Below are 19,483 nucleotides of genomic sequence, written 5' to 3' on the forward strand. Positions count from 1 at the left end.
CAGATGTCAGTGGACATGTCACCACTGACATTCATCGCTCCATAGAGATGTATGGAGCGTCCATTCAGGTCCGCCTGAAAAACTGACGGATCTGAACGAAACATCTTCCAATGGTGACCTCTGTCCTGGTGACAACTGCTGTGTCTTTTCGACCGGTAATACATAGAAATCTGCCAGAAAAGTGGTGTGTTTAACCCTTCTCTACTCTATCCAGAACTAAAAACAGCAAGTCAGAGGTTTTCATAATCACACTCGCACAAATATTTCCAACAAACATAATGGTATTTATTTGAACACCTCACTAAACTGTATATTCTTTTATAATGGAGACATTCATTAAAGCCGGGTAATGGGATCAAGGGGATTTGACAGCTTCATAAAACCATAATCTTTTAGACCCGGTTGGTGGGGCTCAGTCTGCGGACTCCTCCGTGTTCTTAAACATGAGAATGGAATTGTAAATTTTCACAGCCGGCCCTAGTTTAATGCACAAAATCTTTACAATGTCCGTCTGTGTGAGCAACAAGAGGGCTTGTCCGTCTATCATCTGTAGGGTAAAACAAAGATTGGGTATTAGCAGATTATTAAAGAAAGATAGATGTGCAAGAATAATTCTGATCAATATCTGTTTTTGTGTTGCCAAGTTTGTATTGAACTATTAAAATCAGATGATCACGTGATCACACTACAGTATTAGGGTGACCACATGTCCCGAATTGCCCGGGACAGTCCTGCATTTTGCAGGTCTGTCCCTGGTCCCGGGCCCCTTCATTTCAGAAAAATAAAGTGTCCCAGAATGAAACTGACACATACGCCCCCCGGCCGATCTGATGCCCCCAAAAAAAGGCCGCCACATTGCCGCTTTACTCACAGTACTTGCCCTGGCTGGGAAAGTCTGGAGAGGCACAATCCCTATCCCCTGCTTTTGATTGGAATAAATCATAAATCCCTTGGGCCAGATTTTCAAAAGAGATACGACGGTGTATCTCCAGATACACCGTCGTATCTCTGTTTCTGAGCCCGGGTATCTATGCAAGTGATTCTTAGAATCATTTACGCATAGATACGGCGTAGATCCGACTGGCGTAAGTGACTTACACCGTCGGATCTTAGATGTAATTCCACGCTGGCCGCTAGATGGCGTTTACGACGATTTCTCATTTGTCTATGCAAATGAGCCTGATACGCCGATTCCCGAACATTTTTGCGCCACCTCGTCGTCGTTTACGTAGTTTCCGTAAGCGGAAACTTACCCCTGCTATATAAGGGGTAAGTTTACGAAGGTCCGTCGTATGCCATGTTAAGTATGGTGTCGGCACAGCGTCATCTTTTTCCGTCGTTTACGTTGTTTTACTAAGTCGTTCGCGAATAGGGCTTTACGTAAATGACGCTCACGTCGACTTCATTGACGTTTTCCGTCGTGAGCTGGAGTATACGCACTGGGCTATTTTTACGGCCGGCGCATGCGCAGTTCGATCGGCGCGGGGGCGCGCTTAATTTAGATACAAGCCGCCCCCTTTGAATTACTCGGTCTTACGCCGGGCCATTTACACTACGCCGCCGCAAATTACGGAGCAAGTGCTTTGAGAATACGGCACTTGCTCCAGTAAATTGCGGCGGCGTGGTGTAAATGGCTTACGCTATGCCGCCGCGGATTCTACGAGAATCTGGCCCCTTGTGTCTAATCACTGCAGGGCAGTGTAGAGCCAGCCTTGGAACAAGGTAAAACGGCTCTCGACCGGCCAGGACAAGTACCGTCGATTAGTAAAGTGGCGATGTGGCGACCTTTTTGGGGGGCGTGATCAGTGCTTCTGGGTAGAGCGCGCACCCGCCAGTTGTGCTGTGATTCCTTTCAGCACAAGCTGATTTTTTTGGGAAGGGGGGGTGGGGTTGTCCCTGAATGGCAGTTTCGAAATGTGGTCACCCTATACAGTATAAGGGTATAAAACTCCAAAGAAAAGTTTCAGCCCAGATGTTTTTGAACTACATTTCCCATGATGCTCACCTACACTGAAGAGTGCATGAGCATCATGGGAAATGTAGTTCCAAAACATCTGGGGTGCCAAGGTTCGCCATCACTGGCTTAACCCATTCCATGCGTGGTTTGTAACCTACTGGTTATCTATAGGAGTGGATATATAGCGTTTAAAGGGCATGTAAACCCTAATAATGAGCTTCTCTTATTTGACCCCTTTGGCCTGATGAATATACCATTGAAAGTGTTTAGTTATATATATTTTTGGTTCAAAAATGACCCATTAAATAAAGCCTACCAGAATTCTTGATAGCTTATAACTTCCCATGCTCTCTGCCTGTGCTGACTGTTATCATATACAGAGGACTAGAGAGCCATATACAGAGGACTACAGAGCCATATACAGGGGACTACAGAACCATATACAGAGGACTACAGAACCATATACAGAGGACTACAGAACCATTGTTTCTGATATTTTTCTGGTCATCATTCTTCCTACTATACTGCCCGTATGGGGAGCCGCACCCCTAATCCACGCGCCAAGTCCCTAATCTACATGTAGGGACACATTGATTTCAATGGGCTTTTTATTTTTTAACCTCTTTTTGTACTGCGGCAGGTTGGCTCCCCTGGGCGAACCGACATAACTGTACGCCGGTTCACCTTTTGACCACTAGGGGGCGACACTGGAACCAATGCGAGTGCCTGGCGGGTGCGATGACCGTCGGGCACCCACAATCACTCGTGACAGAGTGAGAACCGGGATCTGTGTGTATAAACACACAGATCGCGGTTCTCTCAGGGGAGAGGAGACAGATCGTGTGTTCATAGTAGAGTGGATGGGGCAAGTGCGGGGCTGGTGGGGGTGGGTGACGGGTGAGCGAAGTGGCAATTGAGCGACGAGGAGGGGATAAGTGGAAATCGACTAATCGAGTGCCAGGAGTGGTTGGCTGAAAATTGAGCACCAGCCACCACTATATACTACCTACCCAAAAAGGTATTATGGCTCCCCTGGATAGACCTCCTGAACCCAGAAGCATGCCCATGGCTGGGACATTTTTTTTTTATACAAGCCCTAGACACGGTTCTGCATCCACCACTGGTGTAAACATAGCCAAATATAGTGATGATGTGCTGAAAAGTAAACTATGATTGGTTACTATGGGTTTTTGCACTTCGTACCCCATCATGGTGTGTGAATCATAGCCATTTAGAATTGTGCAGCTTACCTCATCTTTGAACAGCCTGGCTTGGTCTTCACATCCTGTAAGTGTCTGCACAAAGTTAAACACCTAAATAAGAAAAGAATACAGTTTTTGACACATGTTCTCTTTTATTGAAAAGTATCAGGCTAGATTTACAATTTTAGGTTTTATTTGCTTGATTTGTTTTTATCTTGAAATCAATGAAAACTCTTCCAAAAGCATGGCAACACATGTGTTATGGTGCACACTGATGCATTGTGATGCAAGTGAATGCACCATTGATATTTAATACAAAGTGCATTGCAACGCTCCTTTAAAACGTGCGACAAGGTATGTTCACATGTGTTTCCTTTGAATTCAATAGAAATGCATTAGTTGGAAAAACCACATAGGTGTAGATCCAGCCTCAAATATTGTATAAGATTTCCCTGTCAGAGTATGGTAGGCTTATGAAGAAACTTAAAGGGGTTGTAAAGGTACAAGTTTTTTTCCCTAAATAGCTTCCTATACCTTAGTGCAGTCCTCCTTCACTTACCTCATCCTTCCATTTTGCTTTTGAATGTCCTTATTTCTTCTGAGAAATCCTCACTTCCTGTTCTTCTGTCTGTAACTCCACACAGTAATGCAAGGCTTTCTCCCTGGTGTGGAGTGTCGTGCTCGCCCCCTCCCTTGGACTACGGGAGAGTCAGGATGCTCTCTACGTTGTAGATAGAGAAAGGAGCTGTGTGTTAGTGGGCGTCCTGACTCTCCTGTAGTCCAAGGGAGGGGGCGAGCACAACACTCCACACCAGGGAGAAAGCCTCACATTACTGTGTGGAGTTACAGACAGACGAACAGGAAGTGAGGATTTCTCAGGAAAAAAAAAGACATTTCAAAGCAAAACTCAAATACAAACAATAGATTTTTCAACATGGCAGTTTTGCCCAGATCTGACCGTTTTAGATGTCTTTATGACCCTATCATTGGCTGTAGACCTTGACTAAAATAATCATGAAAAAAAACAAAAAATCCTAGTTATGGTCACCTTTAGCATAGGTGGCCATAACTATGCTATTGTGCCTAAAAATACAGTAAATTGGTAGAATCAGAGGTCCTAAAGCCCAGAAGGTCAAGACAATATAAAGCAATCAGGCATGAATCTGACCAGCCCAAAGACGGCTATAGATTGGATCGATTTTCTTTCCTGCAACCATGGGGATGGCTGCAGGGACCACACTCAATTCCCCCATCAACACTGACTGTGTTCCCGCATGGCCATTGTGTTCTCCCAATCGATCAACTTGGGTCCATTCGGCCTGCCCATACATGGTTCGAATCTCAGCGGTCCCTGCTAAACTGGCCGAGATTCAAACCATGTATGGGCATCTTGAGGCATCTCTGGTGGCCACCTCATGTGACCATTTGTGTTTAGGCTTGTGGAGCAGGATGGGCTAGGCACACGTCAAATATTACCAGATCAGGAAACCATTATCAAATATGTTATCAAATACAACTTAATGACAGACCCATTATGGATTAAAGGGGTTGTAAAGGTTTGTTTTTTATTTTCTAAATAGGTTTCTTTATGCTAGTGCATTGTTGGTTCGCTTACCTTTTCCTTTGATTTCCCTTCTAAATGTTTTTTTTTCTTTGTCTGAATTTCTCTCTTTCTGTTCCTCCTCAGTAAGCTTGCCCCCATCATCCGAGCCGTTCTGGCTGGAGGTTAGTCAGCGTGCTCGCCCCCTCCCTTGGTACTAACTACATCCCTCCCCGCAGGGATGTCGTCCCAAGGGAGGGGGCGACCACGCTGACTAACCACCAGCCAGAACGGCTCAGATGACGGGGGCAAGTTCACTGAGGAACAGGAAGTGAGAAATTCAGACAAAGAAAAAAAAACATTTAGAAGGGAAATCGAAGGAAAAGGTAAGTGAACCAACAATGCACTAGCTCAAATAAACCAATTTAGAAAATAAAAAACGAACCTTTACAACCCTTTTAAGTATACATGTAGAAAAAGGGCCTGGCACATTAAAGTAGATCTAAAGTATATCTAGTAGATTTGGATAGATAAATAAAGGGTTAAAACCCACCAGGTTTATTTACTTTCTGTCTATGTCCCATTAAGAGCCGGTTCACACTTGGGTGACTCGTCAGGCAATAGAACTGTTCTAATAGGAGCGACGCAAGTCGCTCCGACTTAGAAAAAGGTTCTTGTAAGACTTCGGGGGCGGCTCGGGGCGATTTGCACTGACTTCTATACAGAAGTCATTTTGCTAATCGCCTCTGAAGTCGTCTTCAGGACGACTTTCAGAGTCACCCCCGAAGTCGTGCCGCCCCTGTGTGAACCGGCTCTAAGGAGACTTCCCTTCACTTCTTGACCTCCAGACACAACAGAAAATGTTGCCAAAGAAATCTCCCCAAAGTGAAGGAAATCCCTTCTTAAGCAATTGTCATCACAAGTGTCCCCACTAGAAGATTATTATCTATTCTTTTCCTGATGCCAGCTCAAAATGTAGGATTTTCCCTCACTTTTGTTCCTTATTTCACTACTCTATTAAAAAAGCTTTATTTTAAAACTTTAATCGCAATTCGCAATGACTCCAATCAAGGTGACTTTATTATGGCACTAGCCTCACATATGATGTTGAGTCTCAATAGACAAGCGTTACCTCTTCTGTGCTCCACTTAGACACAGTGCTGGCACTGATACCAGCAACACCTGGCAGAAGACGGCAGTGCTGCTCCCAGCAGTGAGCGAGGGCTCGATCAGGGTGTACAGACAGAGCCGACATGAAAAACGATTGGTGTACTGTATCTGGGGAAAGAAAATTTAAAGTGGGAGCACAGTGAATTCAGTCTGCTGGTTATGTTATAAACCATAACAGTGGTGCACATACCCTTCTCATGGGTGCTAGAAGTTGCCACCTACCTTGAAAGCTGTCCTGTTGCACTCGACGATATTTTGGAGGACGACCGATCCTGAAATACAGCACATTTATCGGTTACGCTTTTACCTAATTGCTCATTCCTATGGGTTCTTATATAAAGTGATACTCTATCCAAAATTTGTTTTGGTTGTGCGTGGGATAAGATAGGGTCTGAGTTTGCCAGAACTTTTTTGCCTCCACACCAAGTAAGGCTAAAGCAACCAGGGCTCTGCTGTGAGCGGGACTTTCTATTTCCACTCTTTGGAGTGCAGTTTCTATCGAGAAGCCACTAGGGTAGCCACATTGCTGAAAGGGTAGAGGGTCATCCATCAGGGAGCCCAAAGCCGATGGAGAAGACCAGAGACCAGAGTGCTTCCTGTGTGGTGGCACAGTGTAGGCTTCACTTGCAGTGACACCAGTAGATACCAATAAGATTTTCAATGGGTCAGCCATGTTTGATAAGGGCACAAAAGAAAAGGTTTAATGCAAGAAACTTTTTGAGCTATATGAACTTTACATGAGGTTATAATACTTTCTCCACATGTTCAATTTTTTCTTGAGTTTCACTTTAAATAAAAGCCAGGGTCTCTTCAGCATTAAGTTTGATAAAAGTAACAACTGGAAAACCAGTACCTTCCATGGTGTCTGGACTTCCTTCGAGGTGGAAGTGGAATAGGGTTTCTGTTTCGTGTCAGTTGCTGGTTTCGATCAGCCAAAGGACAACCAGAGAGACAGTGATGAGCAGTGAACCTTCCAGTCACATGACCAGAACCATCACAGCCCGGAGTGGGGCACTTTCTTTGGGCCAGAAGGAAAGAAGAGTCAATGCACAGTATACAAATTAACTACTAACCACTAACTACTTATTAATTAACAACTCGGCCCTTAGCTACATCACTAACCTAGTCCCAAAATACCAACCAAGTCGCTATCTTCGGTTCTCCCAAGACCTCCTACTCTCTTGCTCCCTTGTCACCTCCTCCCATGCTCGCCTCCAGGATTTCTCCAGAGCTTCTCCCATCCTTTGGAACTCCATATCCCAATCTGTCCGACTGTCCCCTAATCTAATTTAGACGATCCCTGAAAACTCTTCTCTTTAAAGAAGCCTATTCTGCGTCTAACTAACACTGTTTTACTTCCTCTATCAGCTCATCCCACACAGCTATTACCTTTTGTATCAATTGACCCTCCCTTTTTAGATTGTAAGCTCTAATGAGCAGGGCCCTCTGATTCCTCTTGTACCAAATTGTAATGTCTGCCTTTATTTTGTTAAGCGCTGCGCAAACTGTTGGCGCTATATAAAACCTATATAATACTGTAATAATAATACTGTAACTACATAAATTCAGATAAGCAATCAATAATTTATTTTTAGGAAAGTGATTATGATTATAGCCAGTTAGTCCAATGGTAGTGCCTGCTCCAGCAAAATGTCTGACCTGTGGTGGAAACTGTATTTGCTGCTTCTGGAGTGTGCAATCCCCTTACAGCTGAGTGACACACATGAGCCTGGTGATATGTTGGCTGCATCTCTGTGCCCTGTAAAAAAATTGATCAATAATGAACAGGAGCAGATTGAGTATTTAATAATAATAATTAATGTCCTTTTACCTTTTTTTTTTTTTTGCTAGAGAGTTTGTGCTTGATCCTGTGTTCCTGGAGCCTCTCAAATATGTCACTAGGATGGGGTAGCTTTATTAACAGTGACCGTGGGTTTCGAACATCTCAGCCTCCTCCACTGCATTTGCCTACTCTCATACTAGAGAAAGGAGGACCACTCCCGCCACCACTTTAGCCAAAACAGATCCATTTTCAAACAGCACCTTCTAGTGGCAATCGGGAATGGCTTCCATACTAGCAAAACCAGCCATTATCTTCTGTAGAGGTACCCCATCCTTTTGACTTTTTCTGAGAGACTAAACATACATTATATAAGACTGAAAATACATGATAACTAAGGAATATATATATACAAAACCCTGTACATTCCTTTTACAAACAATAACATGTATCTATTTTTCATAGTACTCACTTAGAGGGGTCTGCAAAGGATGTCCAGTTCTGTGGCACCAACCCACAGGGTGCAAATCTGGGTGGTCAGCGTCCAGCCAAAAGTCATACATATGGCTCCAGCCGTCAAAGTGAACCTTGAAGGTTGGATGGTTTGTAAAACAACCCACTTTAATATTATCCTTTCCCAACTCCCTCCACCCATGATAGATGCACACCGACACCCACTGTGAGGATGGTTCATAACAATACACAGCGAGGCATGTGATGGGTGTGGGGGGGGGGGGACATATTAGGACCCTTTTACCTTTATCCTACACTCTTCCACATCCACCACTGACGCCACGCAGATAAGAGAGGGACTTCTTCTGTCCACAGCTTCCAGTTTCATGTCCACTTTGAACCCATGTGGAGGTCGCTTAAAGAGTTAAAGACAACCTGTCACTAATAAAACAGGGCTGAATATGCCACGTTTTACCATTACACAATGTAACATAGTCTGCCAGTGTCTGGAATAACAAAACTGACACATGAAAACACAAACGTGCAAAAAATCACTTTAATGTAGGCAATATTTAAAGATGAATTTCACTTTCACAATTGGAGCACAAAAGCTAGTCAGGAGACTGAAATATGGCCCTTAAAAACCATCGAGCTGGAAAGCAACCGAAGGAAAATTGAAATGACCAATGGCATAAACTCCAAGGCATCTGCAGAAGTCACCAAACCTCAAACCCAGAACCGACATGCAATTCAGTCGCTAATCAGGCTAATGGGTGCAGCACATGTGGGTTGTCTGTCATTGGTCACTTCAAGTCACTTCAAGTCACCTCCAGTTTTGTACGACTTCTGTCCATGCAGGCACTAAAATCACGCGGTTCTTGAGTTGTGGGGCTTGAGAAGAAAATATGGCAAAGTCTTCATACGCTTTCTACACGCTGCATGTTTGTAAGCACAGCTCCTTTTCATCATTGTACACATGTGTAGATGGACAATTATGACAAATGCAGCCTTTTCTAATCAAATGAAGTGCTGCTCAAATGCTTGCGTTGGAATGCAAAATGCAGCTTTGGCAGCAAAAGGCTGCATTTGACCTACTTTGCCTCCAATTCAAACAACCCTCAATAGGACTTGCAGCGTCTAAAGAACTGCAATAGATGGCAAATCAAACATAGCATCTAAATCGTCATTTACTGCAGTGATCATCAACCCTGTACTCAAGGCCCACTAATGCATCGTACACACGGCCGGACTTTCCGAAAAAAAAAGTCGGACTGGCTTTTTTTCTCGGAAAGTCTGGCCGTGTGTAGCCTCCATCTGACTTTTTTTCTCGGATGTCCGACGGACCTTAGATAGAGAACATGTTCTTTATCTTTCCGTCGGACTTCCGACGGACTCACGGCGGACTTTTGCATGGTCAAAAGTCTGACTGTGTGTACGATGCATATCAGGCCAGGTTTGCAAGATAATTGAAATACATCACAGGTGATATCATTTGCTGCTCAGGCCTTGTACACACGGTCGTTCCAAACCGATGAGAATGGTCCGACGGGCCATTTCCATCGGTTCACCGCTGAAGTGGCCTGACGGCCTGATATGCGTACACACCATCAATTCAAATTCCGATGGGGTCAGAACGCGGTGACGTAAAACACACAACGTGCTGAAAAAAACAAAGTTCAATGCTTCCAAGCATGCGTCGACTTGATTCTGAGCAGGCGCGGATTTTGAACCAATGCTTTTGTGTACTAACCACCGATGGGCCATACACACGGTCGATTTGGACCGATGAAACTGAACTTCGGTCCATTCTCATCGGTTTGGAACGACCGTGTGTACGCGGCCTCAGTGATTGCAGTATTCTAGTCTGCATCCGTAACAAGTAGATTATGCGCAAAAAGTTTATCAGAGCATTGTTATCGGAGGCAGCATAGTCAGTCTAAAAAGTTGAAAATCAGTGAAAGTTCCAGCTGTTTGGGGTGGTGATGGGGGATGTGCGGGTATGTTAGAATGGGAGTATGCACACAGGGCTGCCGTCAATAAGGAACAGAAACCATGTTCCAATCTAGCAGACAAACAAGGAGAGAGGCGCCTCTGGGTGCAGTACTTAAAACAGTTTTTAAATTTAATTTTAAAAAACCACAAGTGAAAAAGCCACTCACATTTTGGTGGTCAATCGAAGACGTGTGGAAACAATTTTTCAGGAGGGTAGGTAGGTATCATCTGGTGGTGTCCTTTCCCTTTGTCCCTGGTAGAGCGCTGTGGGATGCAGGGGATCTGTCCTTCTGCCGCTGGTGGAGTCTGTGATTTTCGGCGGTGGGCAGGGGGATCCTGTGCAGGCGCTGCGAGCCGTGTGTGCTGATGGACGAGCAGGGATGACGTCACCAGGAAAGCGACGCGTTTCTGAATGCTGGCCGCGAATGACAGGGCTGCCGCATTCCTTTCTCAAGCTTGAGAAAGGAATGCGGCAGCCCTGTCATTCGCGGCCAGCATTCAGAAACGCGTCGCTTTCCTGGTGACGTCATCCCTGCTCGTCCATCGGCACACACGGCTCGCAGCGCCTGCACAGGATCCCCCTGCCCACCGCCGAAAATCACAGACTCCACCAGCTAAGTACTGCACCCAGAGGCGCCTCTCTCCTTGTTTGTCTTCTAGTCTGCATCCCCCCAAGGTAAGACATAAAACCTGGCCTGTTAGTGGGCCCTGAGGACAGGGTATTTGGGAATCTGTTGCCCTGCTTTTGGGTGTTGTCAGGATCAGTTTGTGGTTTAGAGATCCCAGTGAGCTCGTTCTGTTATCGGCATGCTTTTCAAGTATCTGGGATCCTCCATTGTTGGATGGAAAAATCAGAACTTGAATTGGGGAGGTATATATCAGTAGGTGGGGATAGGGGTAGGTGCTTGTTAAGTCAACCTGTTACTTTGCCCATTCATGAATGTTCTTGGGTTTACTTCTTTATTTCAACAATCCACAGAGACTGTAATTGTGTGGAAAATGGGGGCACAGCAGCTAAAACTGAATCTTTCGAACTCTCGATTCAGCAATGGATGGCTCAAGAGACTATTCATAGCCAGCCTGCTATCTTACAACACCCTTTATACACCCAGTTTTCTTTTAACCAGGTCAAGTTTATATCCCAAACTGCAAAGCTAGCACATGGTTAGTGGCTAGTTAGTGGTCAGTTGAGCATCACAAGTCAAAGTGTCCTGTGTTAGGATACGTGGAGGTTTTTAAATGATTTTTAAATGTAAAAGTTCACTTTAAATATTGTACATGAGGGCAACCAAATGTGCTCATTACATATGCAGGTTTATACACTAAACATATGATTGATATCTTATCTCAATTAATATGAACATATGCATTGAATGAGTTGAATGAGGCTCTTCCATTGTTGTTAATATACCAATCTCTATATTTGAAACGTATTTAAAGTGGTTGTAAACCTTTGTGTTTTTTCACCCTAATGCATCCTATGCATTAAGGTGAAAAAACACCTTGCACTCTCCGGCCCTCCCGTGCCCCCCTTTTACTTACCTGAGCCCCGAACATCCGTGGGCTCATTCCCGCCTCGCTTTCCAAACAGCTTGTCGGCTCTTCTTTTGTTAGTTTGATAACAGTGCAGCCATTGGCTTCCGCTGCTGTCAATCAAATTAATGATGCGGCACTCCGGGGCCGAGTCATACACTTGGTGGCTATGGCCTTCCGAGTATATCACACGAGAGTGCGTCGGACTGCGTCCACAAGATAACCCCCTCAAGAGAGAGAGCTTTCCAGAGGGCGTTAGCTCTTGCGGGGAAGAGCCACTGTGGGACCCCAGAAGAGGACGATCGGGACCACTCTGTGCAAAACGAACTGCACACTGGAGGTAAGTATAACATGTTTGTTTTTTGATTGTGTTTTAAACTGAAAACATACAACCCCTTTAAACCCAAGTTTAAAAATGTAATATATTAAAGCTTACCAACCCTTTGATGTGGTGCCTAGATTTGAGTCAAATACTGTATGTCTTAAGTCAAACTTTGGCTTGCATTAATAAACAATTAATAATGTTGTGATGGACGTACTGTATGGAAGGCTCGGGCAGGCACTGCTGTAGTTCCGGTCTCAGCCAGGTACTCTTCCCATGTGAAGGTATCTGGATCTGGATAATCTATAACAAAACAGTTGATAATTCTGATTCACAGATATTAACTTGTAAGGTGATTGATCATCATCTTTCTAGATAGGATACATTTTAAATAAAAAAAAACCTCTGTGATTTCCTTTAGTCCTCAGTCCAGATATGACAGGCTTAAAGAAGTTGTAAAGGCAGAAGGTTTTTTATCTCAATGCATTCTATGCATTAAGATAAAAACCTTCTGGCCCAGATCCACAAAGATCTGCCTATCTTTAGGCAGGCGTAGCGTATCTCAGATACACTACGCCACCGTAACTTACAGCGTACTTTCCGTATCCAGAAAGAATTTGCGCCGTAAGTTACGGCGGCGTAGTGTAAATATTTATTTTTTATTGAAGTTATTCTTGGAGTACAAAAAAAGAGTTCAACGTTTTAGCACATAGTGTATCATCAAAAGAAATTCAAGACAATATTGCAGCTTTCCTATAACAGTCTATCTTACCCTGAGGAGGAGTAAGAGGCTTGTCATGCTCCTGACACCAGCCAATGGGGTGCACATAGGGACTGCTGGGGTCACACCTAGGAGGAAAGGTTTATGTCTGCTCAATGTGTTTATACTGTTCCACCATTGAAGGACATGCAAAAGAATGATGCATGCATAACATGGCTATGGTGGTGCTCCACAATACAATAAATACAAAATATTACCAGTAGAAAATGTTGAAATGATAATGCGATGCTGTACTCTGTTTATTGCGCCCCTCTTCTTAAAGTAACCTGTCACTTTAAGCATTATGGGTTCCTTAAAAAAGACCCCCTCCCTCCCTTACTTTGACACTTATCTTTGCTAAACCCCACCCCTCCCCCTGTGATATTGTACACATTTTGGGGCCCTTGGAAATACAGGCATTTCCAGTTATGAGAGCGCACGCGTGCTTCCTCCTACAAATCAATGTCCGCTGCCTTGGCAGCCAATCACCAAGCTAGATTGCTCCCATGTTGGGGCAGAGATAAGGTCAGCAGCCCAGTGTAAGCTCCAACAGACTGATTTAGAGCTTACGCTAGGCTTTCTGCTTCAGGCTCCAGCAAGAAAATGGGGGGTGGGGGAGAAGATGGGGTTATTATCAGGTAGAGGGGGTGGCCTGTCTAGAGAACCTATAGCTTTGTCTTCAATTAGAAAAATATATATTTTTTAATTAGTCTTTTTGCACATAATAATTAAGCAAGGATATTACTATTATTAAGTGTTTACCATTCTATTCTAATGTCATATTTGTTATAGCCACTCCCATTACAGGTACATGCCCTTCCTACCAGTAGTCATAGGTGTCACCCCAGTTGTCAAAGTGAACAAGGAATCTTTCTTCTACCACATCAGTGACACTGGCCACACAGATAAGAGAGGGGTTCATCTTGTCCACGGCTTCCAGCTTCATTCCCACCCGGAACAGCGATGGGGGAGCCCCCTGTTATTTAGGAAAATAACTAATCAGAATTGTTAATAGCCCAAGACTGCTGGCACAAGGGAACAAGAAGGAGGAACGTCAGATGCCATCAGCCTTGGTATAGGGATCTGGGAATGGAAAGGGCTGTGGGTGTACTTAGAGGGGATATTTGTTTACAGCAGGGGTCTTAAACTGGCAGTCTTTCGGCTGTTGTGAAACTACATGAGGCATTGCAAGGCTGAGGCCCCGTACACACGTCTGAGAAACTCGACGGGCAAAACACATCGTTTTGCTCGTCGAGTTCCTTGTGAAGCCGCCAAGGATCTCGGCGAGCCAAGTTTCCCCATTGACTAACGAGGAAATAAAGAACATGTTCTCTATTTGGCTCGACGGGTTCCTTGTCGGTTTCCTCGGCAGAATACAGCTCCGATCGAGTTTCTGGCTGAATTCTGCCGAGAAACTCGGTCGTGTGTACGGGGCCTCACAGTTACAAGCATGACTCCCTCAGGCAAAAGCATGATGGGAATTGTAGTTCTGCAAAAGCTGGAGGGCCGCCAGTTTGAGACCCCTAGTTTACAGTATATCAATTATATAAGCCATACAAAGAATCATACCAAAAAAAAGTGTTATAATCAGTAAACAGTAAACTCACAATTTTGGGAGTTACAAATAAATGTTTTGGGGCCACATGGGCTTTTGTCATTCTCAGATAATGCGTCCAACTAAAGTCTTCGTCTTTGTACCCTAATCGTAGAAATGAGAAAGTAAGTGTCCCAGCAATGCATTTATATGTTATGAACAGAAGACAAAACAGAAGAATCTAGGAATGTGAAAAATATTTGATTTATCCAAATGTCATTTTCTAAGTATGCTAAACATATAGGCCCAGATTCACGTAGGGCGTATTCACAAAGCACTTGCGTCCTAAGTTACGGCGGCGTAGCATAAATGGGTCGGCGTAAGCGCACGTATTTCAAAGTAGGCAGGTCGTGGCCGTGATGTATTTAAATTAAGCGTGACCCCATGTAGATGCATGGCCGAACGAACGGCGAATGCGCGTGCATGCTCAGTATCATGTCGAATTTTCAAAGTAAATTACGCCCACTCAATGCTTAGGCGACGTGAACGTAACCTACGCCCAGCCCCATTAACGGACGACTTACGCAAACAACGTAAAATACGACGCTGTTCGGACGTTTCCGACGTCTATACCTAACATGACTTACCCCTGCTTTATGAGGGGTAACTTTACGCCGGTCCGACGCCTTACGAAAACGACGTATCCTGATACGCCAGGCGCACGTACGTTTGTGAATCGGCGTATCTAGCTAATTTGCATATTCTACAAGGAAATATACGGAAGCGCCCCTAGCGGCCAGCGTAAATATGCACCCTAAGATACGACGGCGTAAGAGACTTATGCCGCTCGTATCTAGGCAACTGTGAGACGTATCTGATTCTATGAATCAGGCGCAGGAGATGCGACGCCTCACACTCAGAGTTACGACGGCGTATCTGGAGATACGCCGTCGTAACTCCTTTGAGAATCCGGGCCACAATATTGAATTGTAATTCCAATTTGTTTATCCACATTATAAGGTAACTCCACTTTTGTTACAGAAAATCCAACCAGTCTCCTTTGCACGAAAGTGTCCTGTAAACTGCTGGAATACAGAAATTCCCCATTAAAGTAATTCCCTACTCATGTGATTAATTTGCTGCTATTGCAACAATCACAAAGCTAGAGCTGGTCATGTGATTATAGCAAGAAGCCCCTCCCACAGTACTTTAATACTATATGTCTGGGGTGTTACTACTATATGAAACCCCCTTGTGCTGGCAGCATGCTAGAGACCCGGACTGCTACTCTCACACAGGGAGCAGTGGTCTAGCTCTCCAGCAGTTCGACAGGCACCCAGCACAGCACTCCAATTTTACAACCCTCATGCTTCCTGAGCAACGTTGTTGATTTGACCACTGTGCAAGGGGTATGTCGGACCACTGAACACCATACTCTGTATAAGGACAGTGGTCCAAGTTGCTATTTATGCAATTGAGTGAATACCCCTATTAAAATATAAAGGGTCATTTATACTTTAAGTCGTCCTTATTTTTGTGCAGGGTTGCACATGTCGCAAAAGGGTTCTATACTATAAAATATCTGCATTGCTATCCCAATTGGACATTCGATCCTACTAACTGTTAGAAAATCATATAAATGTTCTGAAAATGAAATTTTTCAAACTAAATTCTGTTGGTGCATGGCTAGATTTATGCTGTGCTCACAAAAAAAAAAACAGACGGAAACAAGGATTTGGATTTAGTGGACTGAATCTTGCTAAACAGCTTTAGCATTTGTCCTAATGTTCAATCAAATCCTTCTGTAAAAACTGCTCAGAGGAAATAAGCTGAAAGCCTTTGGAAGAAACAGTTTTTCTGTATTTTACAGTAAATAAAAACATTAAAACGTGTTTCATGACCTTTCGGAGGTTGCAGCTTGTGTCTCGTCCTTTCACACCAGCCCGCAGAGTGAATGTCAGGGGAGTCCGCGTTCACCCAGAAGTCATGGCAGTCAGAATACCCATCGAAGTGGAGCTTTATCCGGAATCCACACACCTAATAAAAGAAATGAACAAGTTTAACAGGTCAGTCCATCCCAAACTGATCACTTAATGTATAAAGCCTAAACTTCTCTTTTTATTCTAGATGGAGTAGTGTTAAAAACCTCTACCAGGTTTAATTTTTTATTTTCATCTGTACCCAACTGAGGAGACTTCTCTTTACATCCTGTAAGAAGTGAGAGAAAATATCTCCAAAGAGAGGCAAATGCCCTCTAATGCCGCATACACACGGTCGAAATCTCCGACAAGATGTTTTCGTTGTGAAAGTAAATTCCGTCCATCCGTATTCATGACCGACTTACGCAAACGACGTAAAATTTCAAAACTCGGCGCGGGAACGACGGCCATACTTAACATAGGATACGCCGCATATAGCAGGGGTAACTATCCGCCGGAAAAAGCCGAACGCAAACGACGTAAAAAAAAAGCGACGGGCGGGCGGTGGAATTTGCATATTTGTCGCGTAAAAAAACGTAGCGCCACCTAGCGGCCGGCGGGAGATTGCAGCCTAAGATCCGACGGTGTAAGTCACTTACACCTGTCGGATCTAAGGGATATCTATTCGTAACTGATTCTTATGAATCAGTCGCATAGATTCGACCGTCGGATCTCAGAGATACGACGGCGTATCAGGAGATACGCCGTCGGATCTCTATCTGAATCTCCCCCAAGGAGTTCTATGTCCTATGGTGATGTAGTGATCAGCAGGGAGGAACCACTGTACGCTGCAGGGCACACAAAAGATCGTTGCACCCTGAAGTGTTGGTTCTCTTGGCCTGAATGGTATTCAACAGTACGGGCAATGGAAGAGGTAATTGTTTACATTCTTTTTGTCCAGGCTTTGACCCGACAAGGTTGCTTTAAAGCTCTTTAATGGAGTGCTTTAAAGCAATACTTTAAATTACCAGAAAGCCTAAAGCGACAGTAATCTTAGCACTTATAATGAGATTCCTATAAATTTAACCCATATCGTCATAGAGAGATTCACGTAACTTTGCGAGGTCTATTTGACAAAAAGTATACTTTTATAGAAAAAATTATGCAGGAGAGTATCCCTTCACACTATACTACTTTTTTTTTTAAAGGTTAACTTTTTTTTTTATTGTTTATAAAAAACATAACAAACAAACACTACACAGGTGTATTATCCTTGCGAACATCTCTTCAGTCATAGTGCAATACAATACTCAGGTATACAGGTAAACAGTGTGAAACAGCATACAGAAAATATCATCACATAGCACAATCTACCCTAGTCAGGGCCTAGGCACTGGCAGTTCTGGAACCATAGTATCCCTATTAAGAGCTGTACCCTGGGGGGGCAGGTGGTATGGTACTCTCTGAGTTAACCCAGGAGTCCCATATTTTGGAGAACTTTTTTGGGCATCCTCTAGCTTCGTATGTTAACTTATATAATGGTATCGCTTGGTTGACAATGGTAAGCCAAAGCTTAATATTTGGTGTGGACTGAGATTTCCAGTGCATGGTAATCGTTTTTTTAGCATAAAATAGCACTATGCGTATGAAGGATTGTACGTTTTTGGATAAATCTTCATCATCAATGTATCCCAGTAAACATCTAAGGCCCCGTACACACGACCAAACATGTCTGCTGAAACTGGTCTGCGGGCCAGTTTCAGCAGACATGTTCGGTCGTGTGTAGGCCCGAGCGTGCAGGATTCCAGCAAACATTTGCCCGCCGGGCATTTTCCCAGCGGACAAATATTCCTGGACTTGTTTTAAAACAGTCCGCTGGAATCCTGCCCGCTCGGACATGTTCGGTCGTCTGTACAGACCTACCGTACATGTCCGAGCGCCCGCCATCCCTCGCATGCGTCGAATGACTTCGACGCATGCGTGGAAGCATTTAACTGGCAGGCCCGCCCACGTCGGCGCGTCATTGTCGCGGCGACACCGCGTCATCGTCGCGGCGACACCGTGGACACGCCCCGCGTATTGTTTACGCGCGGATTTCTGTACGATGGTTAGTACAGCCATCGTACAGAAATCCCCGGGCAGACATGTACGGTGAAAACGGTCCGGCGGACCGGTTTCATCGTACATGTTTGCCCGTGTGTACACGGCCTAAGAGGATTGCAAATATTAGGAATCACTATACTACTTTTACTCACTGTAGGTATTCATCCACCAATAATATTAATATGCTTTAACGTTGAACCACTTTATACTTTTAGAAGGAAGTAGTGTATCTGATTGACTCTACCATCATATGTACATATTCTTAGTATTTTCTAGGAAGAAGTTAATGTCCATCTCACCTCAACCACAGTTAGAATAAAGTACATGGATGGATGCTGAGGATCAATCCCCTCTAACTTCATCCCCATCTTGAAGCCGTTCTTGTGCTGTGCTCCGAGTTGCCACTATAAGAGAGAACACCAGATATGTGACCGTAGGGAAAAAAAGATATATAAATATACTGATAGAAATTACTGCGTGGTGTGTGTTTTTAGATGTACACCCAATCACTAAGCTCTCAGAGTGCCAAAAGGCTTATGCCGCGTACACACGACCATTTTTAATGATCTAGAAAAAACAACGTTTTTTTCAACGTGATTCTTGTCAAGCCTGCCTTGCCTACACACGATCGTGAAAAAAAAAATGCTCTAGCAAATCGCGGTGACGTACAACGCGTACGACGGCACTATAAAGGGGAAGTTCCATTCAGATGGCGCCACCCTTGCGGCTGCTTTTGCTGATTTTGTGTTAGTAAAAGTTTGGTGAGAGACGTTTTGCGCTTTTCAGTCTTCGTGCTTTTCAGTCTGTTACAGCATGACGAATGTGCTATCTCCATTATGAACGCTAGTTTTACCAGACCGAGCGCTCCCGTCTCATAACTTGATTCTGAGCATGCACGTTTTTTCACGTCGCTAAAGCCTACACACGACCGTTTTTCACGACGTGAAAAACGATGCAAACGTTTTTTTAATGCCCATTTTACACATCATGAAAAATGATCTGGAGCCTACACACGATAATTTTTAATGACCATTTAAAAAAATTGTCCGCCTCCTGGGACATGCCATGCCGCTGAAAATCCTGCGAAAATGTGCACCTGCAATGGGTTGGAGCTCATTCTTATGGGATTTCAAGTGTCCAGTTTTCCTGGGGAGCGTTATTGCAATTTCAAAGGACATTTTCAATCTTTTAAAATCTTCAGCTTTGAGGCTGAGGTCA

At 44.2% G+C, this 19,483-nt stretch overlaps 1 protein-coding gene across 4 annotated transcripts in view; it reads right to left on the reverse strand.

Moving 5' to 3' along the window:
• Positions 1 to 263: 263 nt before the first annotated feature.
• The window catches only part of L3MBTL1 (L3MBTL histone methyl-lysine binding protein 1), a 40,333-nt gene continuing 21,113 nt past the window's right edge, over positions 264 to 19,483 (reverse strand). For all 4 annotated transcript variants that reach the window (XM_040330493.1, XM_040330495.1, XM_040330496.1 and 1 more), the window contains exons 9-22: positions 18,565 to 18,669; positions 16,145 to 16,280; positions 14,317 to 14,408; positions 13,534 to 13,685; positions 12,722 to 12,798; positions 12,167 to 12,252; positions 8,407 to 8,517; positions 8,122 to 8,236; positions 7,529 to 7,628; positions 6,723 to 6,887; positions 6,092 to 6,141; positions 5,832 to 5,977; positions 3,208 to 3,270; positions 264 to 547 (exon numbers count right to left, since the gene is read on the reverse strand). In XM_040330493.1, coding sequence (XP_040186427.1) covers positions 413 to 547; positions 3,208 to 3,270; positions 5,832 to 5,977; positions 6,092 to 6,141; positions 6,723 to 6,887; positions 7,529 to 7,628; positions 8,122 to 8,236; positions 8,407 to 8,517; positions 12,167 to 12,252; positions 12,722 to 12,798; positions 13,534 to 13,685; positions 14,317 to 14,408; positions 16,145 to 16,280; positions 18,565 to 18,669 — 1,533 coding nt within the window. In that variant the 3' untranslated portion in view covers positions 264 to 412. The remainder of the gene's footprint in view (positions 548 to 3,207; positions 3,271 to 5,831; positions 5,978 to 6,091; positions 6,142 to 6,722; positions 6,888 to 7,528; positions 7,629 to 8,121; positions 8,237 to 8,406; positions 8,518 to 12,166; positions 12,253 to 12,721; positions 12,799 to 13,533; positions 13,686 to 14,316; positions 14,409 to 16,144; positions 16,281 to 18,564; positions 18,670 to 19,483) is intronic.

This window comes from Rana temporaria, chromosome 12 (genome assembly GCF_905171775.1).
Source record: "Rana temporaria chromosome 12, aRanTem1.1, whole genome shotgun sequence".
In the NCBI taxonomy this organism is placed as follows: domain Eukaryota; kingdom Metazoa; phylum Chordata; class Amphibia; order Anura; family Ranidae; genus Rana; species Rana temporaria.